General features: G+C 55.6%; 2 protein-coding genes across 2 annotated transcripts; both read right to left on the bottom strand.

Annotated features, from left to right (window-relative positions):
• Window positions 1-2,107: 2,107 nt before the first annotated feature.
• On the bottom strand, window positions 2,108-10,382 carry LOC142041929 (extracellular serine/threonine protein kinase FAM20C-like). The gene is made up of 11 exons (XM_075051181.1): window positions 9,931-10,382; window positions 7,268-9,383; window positions 5,591-5,766; window positions 5,425-5,503; window positions 4,836-4,928; window positions 4,535-4,650; window positions 4,049-4,229; window positions 3,818-3,927; window positions 3,038-3,119; window positions 2,842-2,901; window positions 2,108-2,754 (listed from the first exon to the last, which is right to left on the bottom strand). The coding sequence occupies exons 2-11, from the start codon at window positions 7,744-7,746 to the stop codon at window positions 2,520-2,522; spliced, it is 1,611 nt and encodes a 536-aa protein (XP_074907282.1). The 5' UTR covers window positions 7,747-9,383; window positions 9,931-10,382; the 3' UTR covers window positions 2,108-2,519.
• Window positions 10,383-13,133: 2,751 nt separating this feature from the next.
• Window positions 13,134-17,095, bottom strand: DNAL4 (dynein axonemal light chain 4). The gene is made up of 4 exons (XM_075051219.1): window positions 17,040-17,095; window positions 15,607-15,836; window positions 14,700-14,783; window positions 13,134-13,444 (listed from the first exon to the last, which is right to left on the bottom strand). Exons 2-4 carry the CDS (start codon window positions 15,676-15,678, stop codon window positions 13,280-13,282), a joined length of 321 nt encoding a protein of 106 aa, XP_074907320.1. The 5' UTR covers window positions 15,679-15,836; window positions 17,040-17,095; the 3' UTR covers window positions 13,134-13,279.
• Between the last annotated feature and the right edge of the window lie 3,576 nt (window positions 17,096-20,671).

Raw genomic sequence — 20,671 nt, 5'->3', positions numbered from 1 at the left:
CGCGCGCGCGCGCCCGCCGCCGCCCCCCCCCGGCCGGTAGGAGCCCCCTGCGCTGTCCCCGGCCTTGGGAGCGGGGGGGTCATTAGCGTTATTAGCGCCGCTAGTGTCGTCGGTGCGCTTTTATCTATTTCACCGCGTTTCATTTCTTTTTATTTTGTTTTGCTTTGGTTTGTTTATTTTGTTTCATTTTATTTTATTTCATTTCATTCAGTTTCGGGGTTTTTTTATTTCATTTCGTTTATCTTATTTCATTTTATTTAGTCTCATTTTATTTCATGTCACTTAGTTTCACTTCATTTAGTTTCATTTTATTTTATTCATTTTAATTTTTATTTTATTTATTTTTGTTTTTTTTTTCATTTTATTTAGTTTCATTTAGTTTCATTTTATTTAGCTTCATTTTATTTAGTTTCATTTCATTTAGTTTCATTTTATTTTATTTTTTAATGTTATTGATTTCTATTTTATTTCTATTTTATTTATTTCTATTTTATCTATTTCTATTTTATTTTGTTCTATTTTATTTTGTTTCATCTTATTTAGTTTCATTTCATTTAGTTCCATTTCACTTCATTTCATTTTATTATTAGCAGCATCACTTTTTTTTTGGAGGGGGGGGGTGATGGGGAGGGCCCATCCGCACCCCCTGGCCGCCCGCAGGGACCTGGGCACCAAATGCCTCAGCCCTGGCGTGGGGGGCTTCCCCCCCCCCAGTCCCCCCCAAGGGCAGCGGGCGGCCCACGCCGCTGGGTCCCATGGGTGACACCAGCCCAAACTGGAGGCTCCCCGGCCCCCTTTGGGTTTTGCCCAAACGTACCAGCTCCGGCGGGGCGGGAAATACCCGGCACCCCCACGCGCCGACCGCCACGACGGCACAACCGAACCCGTCCCCGCGGCGCGGGCGGCCTCGCTCGACGCCTTGGTGGCCACGCCGACGCCACCGGGCCAGCAGGTTCCGCCGGGGCCCGGGGCTTCGGCCGCCCCGTTCCCGCCCCTCTCCCCGCCGCCCGGCCGGTTCGGCGGCGGAGCGCCAGCCAAACCCGGCCGCTCCCGTGGGACCTCGAGCGGGCGACGGGCACGGCCGGGACGTTGTGCAAACCGGCCGCCGAGTTGAGAAAACAGCCGCCCTCCCACGCTCCGGTTACTAAATCCGACGACGCCTCGGAAAAAGATTTGGGTGATGGGGGGGGGGGGAGGGAACCGGCTGCCTGTGTCTGGACACGGTTGGGGGGGGGCCACGTCCGTGGGACACGGGGCGGGAACGGCTCTGCCGGGTTTGGGTATGGTGTTAAAAAGGCATTTATAGAAAAGGTTAAAAAATATGAAGGCAACAGCAGGGGAATAACCTGTTGCAAAACAGCCCCGAAACCTTTTCTTCCCCATGCCGGGGTTCGAGGACGTGCTGCCGGTGTCGGGGGGGGACGACGGGGGGGTCACACCGCAACAAACCCCGATTCAGAATCCCCAGCCCCGTTGTGTAACACGGACAGATCCTCTTTGTCTCTTTTTTTTTTTTTTTTTTTTTCCTCTCCCTTTCGAGCCCATTTTTTGTTCCGGCCTAAATCTCCGCCCGGCTTTCCCAGGGCAGCTCCATCTCCTACTGTGCCAGCCGCCCTTTTTTTCCGCCCTTTCCTTCGGCTTCCCATCGCCCCACGGATGACGGGCCGGGACAGGGGCCAGCTCTCCTCCCCCCGTGGCACCTTTATCTCTGACCGCGCCGATGCCAACCCTGCGCCACGTAACCTCTGCCGCGGATTAACCCCCCCGGGGGGGGCTCAGGGGATAAGCTGGGTGCTGAGCTACCGGGCACTAAATAGGGTGCACGGTCCCGGGTCAATCCGTCCCCTCTGAAGAGCCACTTTTTTGGGTGAGGAGGGAGCTGGCGGCGGTTCCCCGGGGGATTTGGGGGGGATGCTGGGGAGGGAGGAAAAAATGGGGTTTGCCCCCCCCCCCCGCCTTGCTGCATCCCCGGTGTTGCGACAGAGGCGGCAACGCCGGAGCCGTGGGGGTTTTTGGGTGGGAGTGGGAAGAGCGGGGCAGGGATAAGCGGCGAGCGGTTGGGTGCCTCAGTTTCCCCACACGGGCAGTGGGGAGCCTCAGCTCTCTTTTTGGGGGTCACCGGGGCATCGCCAGGTGGGGGGGGCAGAGAAGCACAAGGAGCTTGCCAACCACTCCAGTTTGGCAGGCCTCGCCGGGGAAAGGCAGGAAAAATCCCTACCCTTTCCTAAAAGGCTTTGGAGGGCTGAAGCGACGCGTCCGGGCGCGCAAGGACAGGCCGGGGCTGGGAAAACCGCGCTGGTGGGGAGATCCCAGCTTGTGTGTTCTCCACTAGGCCAACATTTTATTTAAATACCCTCCCCAGTCCCGGCTATCCTTACATCCCGCTTTCCCAGTCCATCGCGCCGCCGAAAACCGACGCCACGCAGAGTCCGAACTGCACGCCGGTCCCCGTATCGCCCTCGGCACCGTTCCAAAACACCCCAGCCCGGCGGGGTACCGAGCCCCCCCCCACCCCCATATCACACCCACGACCCCACATCATCCACCACCACCTCATCCCGGCGAGCCGCCCCGGCCAGGCAGCGTCCCACCGTCGCCAGCACCTTCCCCAGGCGACGGTCCAGCGCCCGCAGGTGGGGCTCGGTCAGGATGGGTGCCAGGGGGTCGGTGGCCAACGCCTCCCGCAGCAGGTCGCTCAGGCGGTAGGGTTGGGTGGCCAGCAGCTGTAGCCGCAGGTAGGTCGACTTCTTGATGCTGTCGAAGATGAGGAAGGAGAGGTCTCAACGCCGGGAGCCTCTCGCCGGACGGCAGCTCCGGGATGGGCGATGGGAAGCCCTTTACCTGCAGCATTGCCGGAGCGGGGCCAGGATGGACGGTTCGTCGCGCGAGTGCGTGCCAAAACTGGAAGGGGGGGGAGAAGCCCGCCGGTGGGTGTCGGGGTGGTATTGCCCCATGTGGGACACGTTTCGGCAAGACCCGTGGTCTCCCCCTCGCCCCTTTGCTGGGATCGCTTCCCCCCGCACCCACCCCGCTTTACCCGCGGCCGTTGTCCAGGTGGAGCAGGAAAGTGTCGTTCCCAAATTTCTCAAAGGTCTCGTAGTGGTGCCGGTCCATGTTGCCTGCGGCGGGGCAATAAATTTGCCATCGGGTGGTGGGTCGGGAGGTGGGAGCAGGGACACGGAGCACCCTCCCGGTGCGAGACCGAAACCCAGAAGCTGGGGAAAAGGGCTGGGACCACCGGTGAGGTGCCCATTTGGTGGCCATGGCCGTGGGGGGGGGGACCCGAGCAGAGCCCCCGGGGCCTCCAGGCCCCTTCTCATCCCGGCAGCCCCGTGGAGGGACAACAGCGGCAAATGGAGCAGAAGTAATGGCAAAGGCACGGCTGGGCGGCCGGGGACGAGGAGATGGGAAGCTCTCCAAGTCAGATATGATGGCGGGGGGGGATGGACAGCGCGGGGAGGAAGGAGCAGCCCCGGGGACGGGAGAAGTGGCGTGGGTCCTGGGGAGCATCACCGCCGGCCCCGGCTCCCCAGGTGCTGCACGTGGGAGCTTGCCAGCAAGCGCTTCCCGTGCCCGGGGTGTTCAGCTGGGATCTCCTCCCTGGCATCTCTCGTCCTTCGGCTTCTGCCTGGGATGCGCCCTAACGGCACAGCCCTTTGCTCTCGTTTTTGGGTAAGAGCTCAGCTCTCTGCGGCTCGAGCAATGGTTTGGCCAACAAACCTGGCAGGGCGCCGTACTGCGGGACACGGAGCCGTTTGGGTTTCCCGGTCCCGAGGGACCCCCCCGCGGCCCCCAGCACCGGCACGGCGGGGCTCACCCATGAGGAAATCGAGGACCGCCATGTCGATGAGGTCGAGGAGGCGATGGCCCCTGTCGTAGGGCGGCGTCTCTCGCACCTGAGCGCAGTAGTTGGGGTTCAGCTCCCACCTGCGAGCAGAGGTCGGGGTTGGGGGGGGACGACAGGGTCATGAGAGCGGCCGTGGGGCGGCCCCCTCCCATCCCACAGCTCTGCTGCCCCACTCCCCCCCTTCCCCATGCCCCGGCTCACTCAGCCTTCTTGCTCTTGTGGTAGGAGCGACGCCAAGGGCTGCGCCAGGAGCGGCGCTTGGCCAAAGTCTTGTCGGGCAGCAGGGCGGCCATGGAGCCCTCCAGCCGGTCCGGCTTTCCGCAGAGGGCGTGCTCGGTGGAGCAGTAGTAGGAGCACTCCCCGTAGAAGCAGACGTTGCCCGCTGGCCGTGGGGACAAAGCAAAGGTTGACGAAGAGCGGCGAGGCAACGGGCTTGCTACCCCCATGCGGGGTGAGGCCGTGCTACCACCACCGCCCCGGGTGAGGATGCTCCGTGCGCTGTTGCCACATGCCACCAGTAAAGCAATGGCAAGGACGGCCTGGAGGAGCAGAGCTCCTCGGGAGCTGGAGCTGTCCCCAAAGGGATGGTTTGCCCCGGTGCAAGGGGGAACCGGGGCAGGAGCAGCCGGCTCCAGGTGAGTTCCGTGTTGGTGGCCGCCGGAGAGGATGAACGGCATGAAAGCTCACCTGGGGAGATGAAGAAAGTCTTGGCCAGTTTCTTGTCGGTGGTGATGTCACGGATCTCCTTCGTTATATTGACCAAACGGCCAGAAACCGGGGGGATTCGCCGGAAATCCAGGATCCTGAAACACAGAACCTGGAATCATTGTCTTGCTGACCCCGGCTGGTTTTCACAGCAAGTTATTAAAACCGCTGCGAGACGCAGGTATCCCTTGCAACGGGGAGGAAGAGGTGGGACGGAGGGAGTGCTTTCTCTGCCGCTTTGCTGTCACGAGAGGGCAGAGTCGGATGCAAAGCTTGCCCTCACCTGTCCAGGTGGAAGGCTGCAATCTCCGCGTTGTGCCGCTCAAAGTCCGAGAAGTAGAAGAAGTCGATGGGGGTCTCCTGGTCCCGGGTCTGCCTGGGAGGAGAGGCGAGGGTTGCGGGTGATGGCCATGGATGGGGTCACCCCAAGCATGGGCTTGGCTCCAAACCACCCCTCACCTTGTGTCCCTGGTTCCACTGGAGACACAGCCAGACCCAGTCTCCTCCAGTTGCTCCCTGCTGGGTGGTGTGGCCCCAAACCCCCAGCCAGGCTGCCACGCACCCCCTGCTCCCAACCCAAGGGCTGGGAAGTCTTCATGGACTGAATGGTCCTCAGGGACCATCTTCTCCTTTCCACCACTGGAGGTCACTACCCCATCACAAGCTGCGCCCAGCCTGCCGCAAGCACCATCAAGGAAGGCGAGGGGAAGGGGACCACCCCGCTCACCAAAATTTTGGTGTGGGGGTCTGAAGCGAGGCAGCGCACGAAGCATTTCTCCATTTCTCCCTCTTTGGTCTCCTCCGGCCACTCCTCACCACCTAATGGGACCATGCGGGTGGGCTATGGGGTTGTCCCCCCAGGCTCTACTCACTTCATGGGCTTGAAGAGGGCCTGCCCGTAATTCGGGAACGTCATGATGAGCTTGAGCTGGGTCCCGCCGGACTTCTGGACTGAAAGGGGGCACAGGGGGATGAGGGAGGTGGGCAGCAGGCAGCGGGGCAGGGGTGCGGGCAGGGGTGCAGGCAGGGAGGTGGTACCCGAGCTGACGATCCTCTGCGTGGCCAAGTCCCGGAGGAGGGTGGGCATCAGGGGGTCCCGGCGGGGGTACAGCTCGTAGCGGTTGATGCCGACGTGGAATTTGAGCCAGGTAGGGTAGGTGTCGTAGGCCGTCTTCCCTGTCGGGAGGAGCGTCTCGGCTTTACTGCTGCTGACCCTGCAGCCCGACAGCCACCACCACCCCAACAACAATGACAGCGTTTAGTTGGGACGGGATGGATCCCGTGTCCCCAGGCCCTTCCTGGGAGCCGGCGCATGGAGGGTGAGGTGGGGCAAAGCCCAGAGCAAGCCCTGGATGGTGGCAAAACGCCCTGCCCTGTGCACCCTCCTTGGGGCTCCTGGCACTTGGGCAGATCCCACCCGTGGCTGGTGGCCGGGAAGACCCGCCAGCACAGCCGGAGGGGGCTCAGTGTCTTCCCCCGCAACCCCCGCGGAAAATCTCTGGGCTGATCCTGCTCCTCTCATCCGTGCCTTTATTTCCCTGCCGGAGCAGCTCATCTCATTGTTTTTCCCCAAGGGATTAGCTCCTGGGAATACAGCCGGCTACAGCCGCCCCCCCCAACGCTCGCTGGGGACACACACGCATCCGTAAAACAAGGGTGGAGGAACTGGGGCTTCCCAGCCATCCCCAGCACCGAGCTGAACTCTCATCCTCAAAGTCCAGTTGCCCTTGGATGGGTTTATCACCCACCCCTGGTTTCCCCAGGGAGATAAGTTTGGGTTAGCACTATCCCTGTCTCTGTGCCTCTTGCAAATCTGCAGTTTGCTGGCATTCAAGGGGGGCTCCTGGGGGTATCTGCCCCCGCTTCTGCACCAGCGCCCACCTGCACTGCAATGGGCCAGTCTGGTCCAGGGCATCTATCACCCAAATTCACGTCTCTCTCTCTAGGAAAATGCAGACTGTGCCCCAATTTCATAAAACCAGACTCATCTCCCATGGTTATCCATAGGTGAGGTGGTCCTCAGAGACAAGGCAAATGCCCATTTGCAGAAACCAGCTCTTAAACCAGCTTTTATTCTCTCCCAATTTTAGCAGCCACCACGTTTGGAAGGTGTGCTTTCCATAAGGAAGCTGCTACGTGTTATTGACGCTAAAGCTTTTAATATCTTCCCTCCTAATTAGAGGTTAGTAGTCCAGTGATAAAAATAGGCAGCCGGCAGCGGTGAGCTCACCATACGGCCAAGCCTAAAGAGGTCAGGCGATGTCCTGCGAAATGCAGGACGGGAACGGTCTCATGGTTAAAGGTAACCTACATTGCGGGCTTTGCATCTCCAACATGTCAGAAGAGGGAGATAAAACCAGTTAGAAATCTGGAGTGGGGACTTCCTCAAATATATAAAGAGAGACCAAAGGCTAGAGTCTGCATTGGGGAAGAAAAGGAGACGAGGAGATGGCCTAAAAGATACCCTACATAATACTATGAATAATTCAAGAGTCTCCTTTGGCGTCACCGTGTGCTACAGGCTCCCGGGTAGCAGCCCAGAAATTCAGAGTTAAGAGAAGACTTGAGGCGCAAGAAGAGCGTGCTCAGCAACTGGGGCCCCACCAGGGTGGGACGCTGGTTTACACAAGGAAACGACAGGTATTCTCCCTGCCGCTTGTCCCCTCGAACCCACGTATTCCCCAAAAACACGCCGGGCCTGAGCTCGCTCCTCACCATTCGTCACTCCCGCTGCTGCGCAGGCTGAATTTCTCCACGGGGTTGACGACAAACAGCTTGTCCTTCTCTGTCACCTCCAGCATGGGGATGTTGTACAGAGGATGCTCGAAGAGTGCTGCCAGCTTTGATCCCTCGGTCCGCCCCGCATTCCCCTCTCCGCGCTGGTGCCGGACCCCCGGCTTTCCATCCCTTGCTTGCGGCCTCGCTCCTTGCAGCTGGGAGCCTTTCTCCAAGGAGCCATTGCTGCCGCTGAAATCCTGAAGGATTCGCAGGCTCAGCTTTTTGGGGCCAGCCAGCACGGGGTTGCCTGAAGGGACGCCCGAGGCTTTCGGTGCTTTTGCACCGCAGCCGCAGGGCCCGCGGGCTGCGGGGAGAGCCAAATCCATCGCCAGGTGTACCAGGAGGGCCAAGAGCAGGAGGAAGAGGAGGCTGGCTTTAAATTTCCTTTGGAAAAGCGTTTGCAGCCGGCGCCGCATCCTTCCTCACCCGAGATGCTCAGCAAGGGGTGGGCACCCACCCGGGGCTAAAAGAGAGTCCGTGCGGCCGCAGCCTCTGTGCAAAAACAGGAGCGAGGCGTCCCGGATTTAGAGCATCGCAGCAAAAGAGCAACCGGTGCGAGGGGAGAGTCGTAGGAAAGATCTGTCACCGCAGCACCTCACGGGGTGATGCCGCTGGGCCGGGAGGTTGCGGCGGGGTTTATCAGCGCTGATAAGGGGCGAGTTGGTACTGCCAAGGTTAGCGTGAACGGGGCAAGTTCCAAATCAATAGCTGCAAGGCTGGCTCGGGGACAGCGATGGCTGCAGATAACCCCCCGCACCGTCCCGTCCCTCCGTGCCGTCACCCGCACGGGGCTGCAGAACATTTCTTGGTATACAGGGCATTAAAGCGGTTCTGCCCCTCTGCAGCACCCACCCTGCCCAGCACTACGCAGCCCCATTCCCCGTGTCCATCATATCCACACACTCGTAATCCAGGAGAGTTTTTCTCCTGCTGCTCAGCCACAGCAGTTTTATCACCCTTCCCCACCTATTCAAAATCACTTGTACTCAGCCCCCCTTTCAAAAAACACTCAAATTAGGTAAAATGCAGGGGATGTGGGTATCAGCATCCCTGGGAGGGGAAAAGCTGGGCTGGCAGTGTTAAGGAAGGGCTGCCAGGCAGGTGAGGTTCACAGGCAGGGATGCTCCCAGGGCCTCTGAAGCAGGCAGGGGAGGCAGGCAGGAGCGGGGTTGCTGCCTCTGGCATCGGGAGAGAGGGGCAGCGGGACCCTTCAAGCGCTGGGGAGGACTGGCAGCTTGCGGAAGGGAAGGGCAGCCCATTTCTACAAGAAATTCACTTTTCCAGTGACACCCAGGGACACAGAGCTGTGTTGGTGACTCGTAGGGAGGGAGCTTTGGATTCGTTAAGGGACAGAGAAGCACGGGATCACCCGCAACAAGCCTGGGCGCTTGGGTACAGAGTCCGGAGCGACGTTTTTCCTCTTTTTGATTTCCCAAAGGACGAAGAGGGCACGTGAAATCCCATACATCACACAGTCCTTCCTCGCTGCATGATGTACCAGCAGCCAGCTTGGACATCCTCGCTCCAAGCCAGGGAGGGTACGACGAGCGGCGAGCAGAAGGGGGGTACGCTGGAGACCCCCCTCCCTCTTCTGCTGCCATCCCTGCGCTACCCTCTTGCTCGCGCTGCCCTCTCCGCACCGTCCCATGCCGGCTCCGTCCGCGTCGGGCTCGGCCCCCTCCCAGCCGGTGCGGCGAGAACGCGGTGTTCCCGGTGTTCTCGGCTCGTCGTGTCCCACGGCGCGACAGTTGCCTGGAAACCGCCTCCGGCTGACACCATCAGCCGCCCCAGATTCAGCCAGCCCTGCGTTCCCTTCCCGGCGTCTTGCGCTAACAAGATGGCCGATGGGAGCCGGGGCGAAGGGGAGGAGGAGGAGGAGGAGGAAGAGAGCTTTCCAAGCCGGCTGGCGAGCTCGAAGCCCTGCAGAAGGAGTCGGGCGGAGGGGAGCAGATGGCTTCCCCAGGGAAGGGAACACGGCGTCTTGCTCCGGGAGGTTTGCTGGATCCAGTCCGGACGTACGGTTTGGAATGAAGGCGCCTAGGAGGGGCTGTAGCTGGAACACGGGATCGTTAGGTCATTGCTTAGCAAAAAAAAAACAACAACAAAAAAAAACCAACCACCAACAAAAACCATGTGCTAACCGCTCGCATCAAAGGAGCTGGGCTTGGCTCCCGAAGCAGGGCCACAGATTTCTTTATTCCGGAGCCAGCCCTGGGAGGCTGAGGGGAGAGTGAGAACCCCCGCTTCTTCCAGTGCTCCAAACCAGCTCCAAACTGGACTGAGGGGATAGAGACCTCCCTCCCAAGCCCTAGAGCCAGACGGGGACAGGGACCCTATGGGCTGAAGCCACTCTACTGACCGAGGGTCCCATCCATGGGCTAGGGGATCTTGCAATCCTACCCCCGGCCCCAATTTAGCATCCCGTCAGAAAGTGGAGGCAGGGGGATTAGCTGGGGCGCTTGCCACCCTTAGCGCTTCAATGCCGGCATTAAATATTAACCGAAAGATTTTTCAGCGAGTCAGACACGAGCCTGCAGCAACGGGGAAGAGCCGGAGAGCTTCAAAGCCTGCCCCAGTCGCCTGACAGCATGTCGACATACCTTGTTGCCATGACATCATCGCAGGGAAGCGGTTGAGTTCGCACCTCTTTCTTCCCGTCTCCCCCCTCCTCCAGCTCTTCCTCCATCTTCCCAGCGCCTTCCCCACTTCCCAGCAGGTTCGAGTCACCCTTGGGGCAGAGGAGGAGTACATCCGAGGACATTTCCACTGCTGGCACTGAGTCAGGACTCCCTGGCAGCTGATAATGATGTTGCCCATCTCCCCTCCGCGGGGAGGGACGAAATCATGAAGCGCAGCCCTCTGAGCTGCTATCGCAGCTTTCCGAGATGAGCGGATAGAAAGGGTCATTTTGGCTAGCACCGATGCATCACCCTGCGTTTTTCATCTGTTTTTCTACATCTGATTCAGCCTGAGGCTTTGATGGGTAATGGCAGCAATAGGCAGGGGGCAAGAAATGAGAGGGAGAGGAGAATGCAATAGCAAGCCACCTGTTGCCAACTTCCCCAGCTTTCTGCTGAAAATTTGTAAGGTAAAATCCTTCAGCAAGGGACTGCAGCTTTATAGTCAAAAGTAGATAGGCCCTAGAAGCTCCAAAGCATCAGCCACAGAGGGGGCTTTTTTGTGGGAAAACACAGGACAAGGGACCATCTCTGATCCATAAACTGTACTCGCCCGAAAATTACAGGCGTGCCCCAAAATGTGCCAGTTCAACAGCAAGAGGAGGGCAAAAGTCTTCTAACACACAGGGGCCAGTGCAGCATGGCTCAACTGGCAACGGGTCTGAAAATTGAACACTTGCCTCAGAGCAGGGGCCTTGACATGCACAGCTGAATTTGGGAAACTGAGGTGTGCGCTTTCGTGCACAGTGCCGATGATGGGCACGCAAACCAGCAAAGACAGGTTGGCTTCTTTGTGGTAACTTCTTGTGGGAAAGCTGTTAGCCTTGGAAACAAAAATAGCCTGCCGCTCTCCTGTGAGCCACCTTGCACTTACCTTGGGGGAGTTACAGTGTGGGAGCTGACTTGCTGCAAATTCACACCTAGCTCACCTCAATCTGTTTGCACGCCCGTGCTTCGAGAAGGCTGAGGAGGGGTCAGCGTTCGCTTATTGCCGATGCAGGTCACAGAGACATCAGCTTTGGTCAGCCGGTGGCCAAAGAGATAACAAACTGGCAGCAAGGCCAAAAGATTGTGTGCTGAGGTAAGCAGCTTCCTGCGATCATCTGTGGGTCACCACGACCCTGCAGAGATACCCATGACCAGCGTGTCTGTGCATACGCACAGAGCAGTTAATTATTCATTAGTGTGAAAGAGGCACAATTAAAGTGGCTGTGGTATGTCTGAAGGGTATCATCGTGCTCCAATGCTGGGCATTCCAAAGACGCTGGTTTTACCTTTTCCTCTGAACCTAGAGGAGACAGAAAGTTGTGGAAGAGAAAATAATCTTTTACACCTGCCAGCTGCAGGAAGTGCCAGTCAACAGTGCTATCTATCTTCACGTAAAGGCAGCCAGCTGGAGCAAGACAGAGTAACCACACCAAGAGACAGCTCAAAGGATTTGGACTCTTCTACACTGCACAGCAATCCTGCTGCTGTGGTCCACCTCACATGGCGCCAGCTACCTTATGATACCAGTTAAGTGTCCTCCCCCTGCCACCATTCCCTTCCATCTGATTGATAAGGAATTATGTGAGAGCATGTCAGGCCCAGCCAGCACAGATGGTCCAAATTTGAAATAATTTCTAGCTGTCTTCATATTACTCTAATTCCTGGCTTGTAGAAGAGCTCCTGACATGATGAAACGGAGGAAGGACATCTCTAGCATCACACCGAGGTTCACAGAAGGAACAAAAGGAATTGGAAGACCCTCCACCAGTTTGATCCACCACAGGCACTAATGCAGAAAGGTCCTTCGGAACTGAACTATGGGCTAGAGCGTGGCCTTTCATAAAAGACAAGGTGCCAATGGTACTGCTAGCGACATTCCGAGAAGGAAGTCTGAACATCAAGGATGCCACAAATACGAGACCCTGAAGGTCAGAGCAGAGGCATGCTGGCTGGGCAGAGGACACAGGTACACTCCCTTGCTGCTACTGCTTAGACAGCGGTGTGGACTGAGGACTTTGGCCAGCAGCTCTGGGGGCCTGGCAACCTTCCTCAGCACCACAGCTTGCACTGGTGAAAGGAATTGAACGGGAGGGGTGACAGCGTGTCTCTGGCACCGACAAGTCACCCAGGAAATATGCGGGATGGAGACTCGTCACTGTCCTCCGCCTAAGCTACATCATTGCTTGCTTACTTCTATGTTTCCTGAACTACCTTTTCTTCTTGTCCTCCACTTTGGGATTTTCATTTTAGAACACACATAGAGAAGAGCATTTTACTAAATTTTTATTGTAAAAACAGTTCCCCAGATTTATATAAATAAGCCATATACGTAACATACAATTACGTTCATTCCATCCTCCAACATTGACAGCTTTAAAAAAAAATGAAACAGGCTAAAAGAACACAAGTCCAAAAAGACATTAGGTTTCCGATGACCAAGTGATATCTCACATGGAGCCTCCTTCCTCTACCAGCCTCCAAACAAGATGCTGAAAGTACACAGCACTTGCAACACCCCCAAGAACTGACAGGGAGGCATTTGAGCCTTATGAAGAGTTCTCACCCACTCTGCAGGCGTCGTCAGCCGCCTGTGTTTTCATGCTATCTCAGCGTGTGGTGGGTGAGAAAGGAGGGGGCAGTTTGCATAGCAACCTCCTACACCCAGACAGCTCAGCTGTTGTGCCCTCCCAAAAGAAGAGGGGAAGGGCAAGCCGAGTCTGCTTTCCCATGGCTAACACCTCCACAGGCAGCCCAAAGGGAGACCCTTGGCACTGCCAGTTATGTTTGGACATCTTAGAAAGGGGAAGAAGGTATTCTCGGCATTTGGAGGGAGGAGAGTCAGGTGCTGGTCAGAGCCGTACCACATGGTAGTGGGGATGGCAGAGAAGAGAGGACACAATGTGGAACAAATGGGAGCTAAAAAAACCCGTAGGGCTAGATAGCACCTTTTCTCTTTTGCTTCCCCCTCCTAGCACTGCTGTATGGCTCTACAGTGTGTCGTGAGATTACCTATTCCCCACCTCCTTCCTGCTTCGGCTCAAACACCAAGGAAAGAGCCACAGACAGATGAGAAATCCCACGAGCAAGGACAGGACAGCTTAGCAAGTTTATACACACACACGCACCAAGTATATGTATCCCACGGAACTGTTACGTCAGTATGAAAAAAAAAAATCTTGACGTTTAACTATTAAAAATAAAGCCCCACCTCCAGATTGTACAAAACCTGTCAAGAGAAGGAAGAAATCTCTTGTATGCAGCGAGTCTGGGACCCGGCCAGATGTCAGGAGCACTTCCAGACACACACGGCCAGGCTGCCACCAAAGAACATGTACAGCAGATTCTTCACCTCGTGAGTGATCTCAAAGCCAAAACCTTCCCCAATCACCACATGCCAGGAGGACCCAAATTTCTTGTCCATCATCTCTTTGATCATCTTGGCAGCACTCTGGAGAATGTTAAGGAGGAAAATGTTAAGGAGGAAAGTGTAGGGTGAGACAGAGCAAGCAGTGAGTTTTTATGCAAACACCCCCCTAGTCATCTTCTCCCTTTAACAGACTACTCAAGCAATGGGCAACAGGTATAGCAGCTGCACGGCAGGAACTGGGAGCTCCCCAGAGCTACACCCAAGGGTAAAACAGGTATCTCTGTTTTCAGCAGCCTCTGACACAGCAGCTAGGAGAAATTAAAGAACTGCATCTAGCAATCACTTCTCTCATTCACACAGTCTGAAGCAAGAGTTCTGGTGTAGATGCTGATAGAGTTATGCTGGGTGCAGTGAGCATGAGAGGAGATTCAGGTCACTAAGCTGCGGCTATTTTTACAGGAGTCCATTTTTTTCTTTTTCCTCCAGCTAATTACCAAAACATTGAAACTAGGCTGACTTTTAAAAGGCTTGATTCTCTCAGATCACACCCTGCTTGATCTAAAAAAGGAGAGAGGAAGATTTTGCAGTGACATGTGGTGTCTCAGGCAGGATGGGACAGAAGGAATCTCTGGCTTCGTAGCTTTACCTTGCTCCAACACAAAACTGCTCTGGCAACAAGCAGTCTGTGCCCTGCCCATGGAGCAAGGTGCGTTTTCCTTTATTATTAGTTCTCAAAGGAAAAGGCAACCTTTCCAAAGACCGTAACTTCTGCATCACCGCCCATTTATACAGTCTCATCATTTCATTCAGGAGAAAAAGGGAAATTCAGGAATTTCTTTCAGGAAAGCCAAAAAGGAAGACTTAACAGACTGTACCTAAAGGTTCAAAGACTTTCATGTACTCATCCCCAAAACAAAAGTCTCTTCCCCACCTCAATGGGGACGGCCTTGCTCAATGCTGAAGAACAGACGGGAAGGGCCTGTCTCCACACAGTTCTGAACCAAGCCCTCAGGACACAGGGCATTTTACGACCAGAGTGGAAGCATGCCACAGGCAAGGCAGGATCAGGAAGGAGGTAAGGTTTGGGAGGCAGCATTGCTACTAATCTCTGCTTCCTGCAGGAAAGCAAAGTGCTATTATGGATCTTGCTGACAAAGGGAACTGAATCGGAGATCCAGCCAAGCTCTTTGCCTTCTTCTACCATTGCTCAGTGCAGAAAGAGAGTAATAGGATGTCAGGATCTGACACCACACTGTCCTGCACCCTTAGCCCTGCTCCTGCAGGTACCCTGAGCCACAGCAACTGAAGGCTGCCCATTTTGGGATTTGTCTAGTACCTCGTTGTTGGTGGCATATTTCTCACATGCTGTGACACACAGCTCCATGGCCTCTACACGCATCTCCTCCGGCATGTCTGTGTGCTGGAAAGAGCAAACAAACAAGAAGAACTAAGCAGAAAAATAAGAGCTAGGCACAAGACAACAGTAAGTAGCCCTTTCGCGCAGGCTATAGCAGGGACCTAGACTGCTGGGTGTGGGCAAAAGGCAGCTAGTCCCTGTTAATGCTTGCTTCAAGGTGGGAAGCATCACCAGCAACAGGGGCTTGTCCGTACGCCAAGCATTTCCACTGTTTCAGAGAACAGTAAATATGAACATAGCTTACTGCATTGCAACTGACCCCTTCATTCCTTTGTTCCAGCCAATGCGGAGTGCTTCTCTACCTAACACTATGACTAGCACTAAGGAAGCACAGCTTAAAGGAGGAGATAAACACACTTGTCAGTTTTTCTGTTATAAAATGAAGGGAAAGCACGTTACTACTGCTCCACCCACAGTCCCTAATTACTGCTATAAGTATAACAAAGAAGTCTAAATTACACAGCCTCTTCTTCCTCTTCTGCTATCGGGCTGGCTAGCAAGATCTTTAATACCAGCTCCTCTAGGAAAAAAAGCAAGCTGCATCCAGAACACAAGAGAGGGCTCCAAAGCAGCACGTTCAGTCTATTAGACAGATCACTTTGTCCCAGGCTTCCCGTGGCTGATGTGGGGAACAACAGTGCTAATACATGACAGAGGCCAAGGACAGGGAGAAAGCAGCAGCGATGACTGGGATCCTTCCACAGGACCATCAGTACATGCGTTCTCAGGGCAACTACTCAGTGGGAGAAATTCTAATGTGGAAGGTTGGTAAGAATGAAGGTAGAATTTTGTATCTGTAACATGCGTAATCCATGCCTTTTCTTACCCTAATCAGTGGAAAGCTGTGAAGTCTTTTATAATCAGCCTCCTCCTTTTTCCCCTCCCCGGTGTCTGCCATGGCCCTTCCACAGTGACCCCGGGAAGGGGCAGAGGGGCTGCCCGGAGCTCGGCAAGGTGCTGTAGTGCAGACAGCTCAGGCAGCTGAGAGGAACACGGCTCTGTGAACACAGGCAGAGCAGCTTCAGCAGGAGGGGAAATGTCTCGGCCCAGAGGACACTGTTTAAACAACAAGAAACACAGGAAAGAGAAAGAAAGCTTTCAATTAAAACGGAAGGCAAATGAAACTATTACGAGAATATTGTCCCATGCCAGTTACTTACTGCTTCTCAGTACCATCTTCACATGCCACGCACTTAGAGAGTTATCTTACTGACCATTAATGCAAAGAAATTTTAAAAATGTATCATTTTCCATAAACCATGCTTCCAGAGCCTTTCCCAGAAGCACCAATCGAGCTTGAGGAAAGAGCCGAGTCAGGGTACAGCTTCCAACAAGGGAGGGGAGAACAATACATCAGCCGTTATGTCTATTGATTAATTCCAAAAGGATTTTCCCAGAACGCTATTAACTGCGAGGGTTTCAAAATGCACATGACAAGCGAAGGGTATGAGTATTTTAGGAACAGAACCAGCGTCCATGTCTGGACAGAAATATTTAACAGGAACATCTTGGTCTGGTTTGTGCACTTGCTCCTCATGTCCCCAAGTATTTGTCAGCTGGTGAGGACCGTATGGGAAAACGCCGGACCATACCTCTGGGCCTAATGACCAACCAGCCTCTAGTTGGGCAACATAGAGGCACAGCACTGTCTGACTGGCAGATTCAGAACGTTTCACCGTGGTCTTCCCCCTGCTTCTCTTATCCAGAACAAAGCACCTTCCTCTCCTACCCAGGAGAAGCAAGGGTGATCCCATATTAAAGGGAAAAACAAAACAAACACAGCATCAGGCAACACGGACCAAGTGTTTATGCCAAGAACGCAGAGTTGCTGGCTAAAGCACTAACTCTGACAGACTACCGGCTCTCACACAAGGGACCGTGGGACCAAGGCAGGCCACTGGGGCCTGCCCCACGGGCCGGTGGCTGTTTCCCCGGGGAGAAGCCACCGACGGACGGCTGCGTTGGTTAAAAAGACAGGGCAGGGAGATGGTCTGGGAGCAGCCCGCCGGCTGTGAGTTCGGAAAGACACACCACAATCCCGGCGGCGACCGGAGGTAGGGTGGTGGAACAGAGATCGGAACCACCGGGCACCAGCGGTGGTGGAAGACGGTCCGAGCGGGCCGCACACCCGAAGCGGCCCCCTCAGGCCGGCCCGCCGCCACGGAGGGAAGGAAAGGAAGGGCAAGTAGGCTCGGGAAGACGGCCCTCAGCGGAGCAAGGGGGAACGGGACGAGGGGGCTCCGGCGGCCGCCGCCTCACCTGCGCCGCCGCCGCGGCCCGCACCGCCGCCCCAGCGCCGGTTGCTAAGGAAGAGCCGTGCTTGTCATAGCAACCGGCTCAGGAAGTCCCACCCACCTCACCGTCCATTGGGTGTGAGTGCGCGGTCCGGGGCTTCTGATTGGCGGGCTGCCTTGTCGGCTACCTCCAGGGGGCTTAGGCGGGCGGTGGAGGTTAGGGTGGCCGCGCGGCGCCTGTTCTTCGCCGATCTCCCCCGCCGCCGACCCTGGCCCTGAGTGACAGGAGAAGGGGATCGCCGGGGGCTGGGGGGGGTCCCTGGTTAAACAGCCCCGCCGTGGCGAGCGGGAAAGGCCCGTAGGAGCCGCAGCTGTGCCCCCGTGAGAGCCAGGCCCGGGCCTGTGCTGTTCCCCTCGGTGGGACGCCCTCAGGGCTGGGTCAGGAGCTGCTGGGAGGGGAGGGTGTCCATCCCGCCGGCCTGGGCTTGGAAAAGGGGATTCCAGGAGGATCCCGGCCTTCCTGCCCTTTCCATCTGACGGTGGTGGGGTGGGTTTCGGCTGGGCAGGCTGCAGGGACAGGCTCTGAGCTGCAGCCGAACCGCTTTGTATGTGGAGACGCGGTATTTTTCTGGCTTAAAACCCTTTTGGGGCCTCGTTCTACCTTTTGGGTTAAACAGCAAGGATAAATATTGAAGCAGTTTGGGGCAATTCAGTTTTTTTTTTCTTTAGATGTGTTTTTATTGTATGGGAGAGGCAACCGCTCGTGTTTGCATGTTGGTGCAACTGGAAAGAAGGTGAAGGTCTGTGAGGATGGGTCATGATTTTGCAAACAGCTCCTATAACGCTAGCCCCCATCCCCACTGAGCTCACTGACCCCCTCCTGCCTTCCATGGCCTTTATATTTGTAATGTCTGTTTGCTTTGAGGTTTTCCTTGACTCTCAGCTCTCTGGGAAACCTGTGTTGTCTCTCCATCCTGCTAGCCAAACACTGATTGCCTTTAAAACAGGGCTTAAGCAGTTTCTTGGGGGGTCTACAATTGTATTCATCTGAAATTAATACAGGTGGAGAAGCAGCAAGCGCCACGATAATACCGAGGGGAAAAACTTCTCCTGTGCAAAGCCCTAGTTGCTGGGCATGATGCCTGGGTTTCCATCAGGGCCCTTCACTTGTCTTGCAGGGTGGCTCATGGGCTTGATCTTTCATGCAGTCTTTTGGCTGGTGTATGTCTGAAATGTCCTCATTGCTGGCTGTCTGCTGAAAGAATAATTGCTTTCTAGCTCTCTGAGAAGGAGAAGAGCGGGGGAGGAACAAGCTGGGCACTCTCCTGCCCCTGCCAGCTCGTGAAGAAGTCCTCTTCCCTCACCATAATCTCCAAGCACCCCCCTCTGCCCTATAACCATAGGGAAGACATCTTGTTGTCTCTTTTGCTGGTGTAACAGTCAATCAGACCTCCTGGTTGTCGTTTGCCTGACAAGGCAGCGGTGGAGGCAGCAGAGCTGGCTCTGGGCTCAGAAAGACAACGCTGCAGCGATCATTCATCTTTCCCTTTGCCTTCGCTGCTGGTGGTGACAGAAATGAAGCACTGCCTCCTGTCCCCTCGTTCTCCTACAGCTCCTACCTCCTGCGCTGATTTCTTCTCCTTTCAGCAAGCATCAGCCTCTTGCAACAGGGCAGGCGCAGAGCTAAAATCTGTCAAGAGACAGATAAAAGCTGGGAGATCTTTTTTTTTTTTTTTTTTTTTGCAGAGGAGATAATTAGGAATAGAATCTCTGTGAGGAAGAAGATCTTTCCATCATCATTACTTTATCTCCAGGCAGCTACTCTAATCTCTCTGGGGACACAGCACTTTCAAGCATCATATTCTTGCTGTGGTTTTTTTTAATGCTTTAATCCCTATGTAGTTCACCCACTTTTGCTACTAAGCAGCAAGTCGGCGCGAGCTGGTGTGTTTGTGTGCGTATGCCTCTGTTCGTGTGTGTGTGGAGGCGGGGTGAGCGCGCATGTGTATGTGATTCTGGGTTCAATTAAATGTACTTTGGTTTTGATCAATGTGTCCCCAGGGAGTGTTTCCCTCGGGAAGTGCTGGGACTGGTTGTAAGGATTATTCATCAGCAGCTCCTAGGTGAAAAGCTAAGGAAAGATGGCCAAACCCCCAACTGCAGAGGGCCCAAAGATAGGAACGCCGTGGTTTCTGTGATTGTGGTGGGTGATGCAGCGGGGCTGCAAGGTAGAGATACTTCCTGAGGAAGCAGAGCATCCCGCTCGCCTGTCCCCGTCTGCTATGGCTTAGCAAAATATGGGCAGTTCTTTTCTGGACCCTCAAGTGCAGGGTTTCCACGGGCTGCCTCTCTACAGCACTGCAAGCTGGTCAAAGCCTTGTTGGGCCAACACAGCAAACATGTGCCAGTCCCTTAGCTGCTAGTGCAGCGCAAAAGGCAGATACACGGCTGGCTTCACATCACCTGGTCTTTAGTTTCGATATTGAGTGACAAGGTGCCTGTCTGTAGGTGAAGACGAGTCCAGAGCAAGGGTCTGATTCACCCCTCTGGATCTGTACGGAGCTGTAATCGTTGTTGTGCTCTGGCTGGTCCTTTCTTATCTGGCACTGATCACAGATGGAAACTGTTTCAACCTTTTGCCCTTGGCAGCCATGGTGAAATGCGTTAAAACAAAGAAGTGCCGTTTGCCGCCCGATGTTAGATTGTGTTGTACTCCTTAGCTAAGAAACAGAAATGTAACCGCTGACTGCAAAATATAGAGATATATAATATACATACTGCCCCATGCTTGCTTTTAGCCACCTCCATTGTTGATGGTAGGAGGAGACCAGACAGCAGGCTGGCTCTTCGTCAGGTGGAGGGCACCCACAGACTTTTCTTGGCTTCTTCTTGCCAGGTTTTGGGACTTCCCCGTTGTCCCCGTGGGCACAGGCCCTGCTGTGCCCCCTCTCCTCTCTGCGATAAAGCAGGGGGGCTCGAGATTGCTGTCAGCCACAGCCCAGGGGGTAGGCACTGCTCCATGCTGCCTTGGGTAGTACCAGAGAGCCCAGGCTGGGGACTTGGGGCACGCTGAAGTCCGCCCCGTAGCTGCCCCAGGGTGGGTAAGATGGTCGCAGCTCTCTGGAGGCAGGAGGAGCTCTTAGGAGGCCCCGTGGAGATGCTGAAGCCGCGTTTTGCTGGGATCAGAGACCCACCGTGTTGCGTTGAGCTGAGGGAAGGCAGAGACGGGGGTGCTGGTATGTGGGGAACGGGCGGCAGCCGAAAGCAGCCCGGCCCTCTGCTCCAGAGGAGAAAGCAACCCGCTTTGGGACAGCCGGATCCCCTGGTCTGCTGGTCAAGGCGATGCTCCACGTGTGGTCCCATAACTAGTACCTCTAGTAACTGCTGCTGCCGCAGCACTAGCAGCCGTGCGGGGGCCGTTCCCGTGCCAGATGCTCTGGAAGCACGGCGCGTTCCCCGTGCAAGTGCTGCACGAGTCTTAATGAGCCTTCCTGGGGAGGGAGCGGAGGAGGCTCACGGCAGGACGGAGAGGCGCAGGAAGGCAATTAAAGGCAGCCCCCCCATTGCTAGGGCAGCTTGGGTAATGGGGGCTTCGGAAGTGTCACCTCCGGGGGACAAAGCGTGGCCTGGCTTGACCTGGTTTGAAGGGACCGGGAG

Source organism: Buteo buteo, chromosome 19 (genome assembly GCF_964188355.1).
Source record: "Buteo buteo chromosome 19, bButBut1.hap1.1, whole genome shotgun sequence".
In the NCBI taxonomy this organism is placed as follows: Eukaryota; Metazoa; Chordata; class Aves; order Accipitriformes; family Accipitridae; genus Buteo; species Buteo buteo.
The sequence above is the reverse complement of the archived record's forward strand: the minus strand, read 5'-3'. Positions and strand labels throughout refer to the sequence as shown.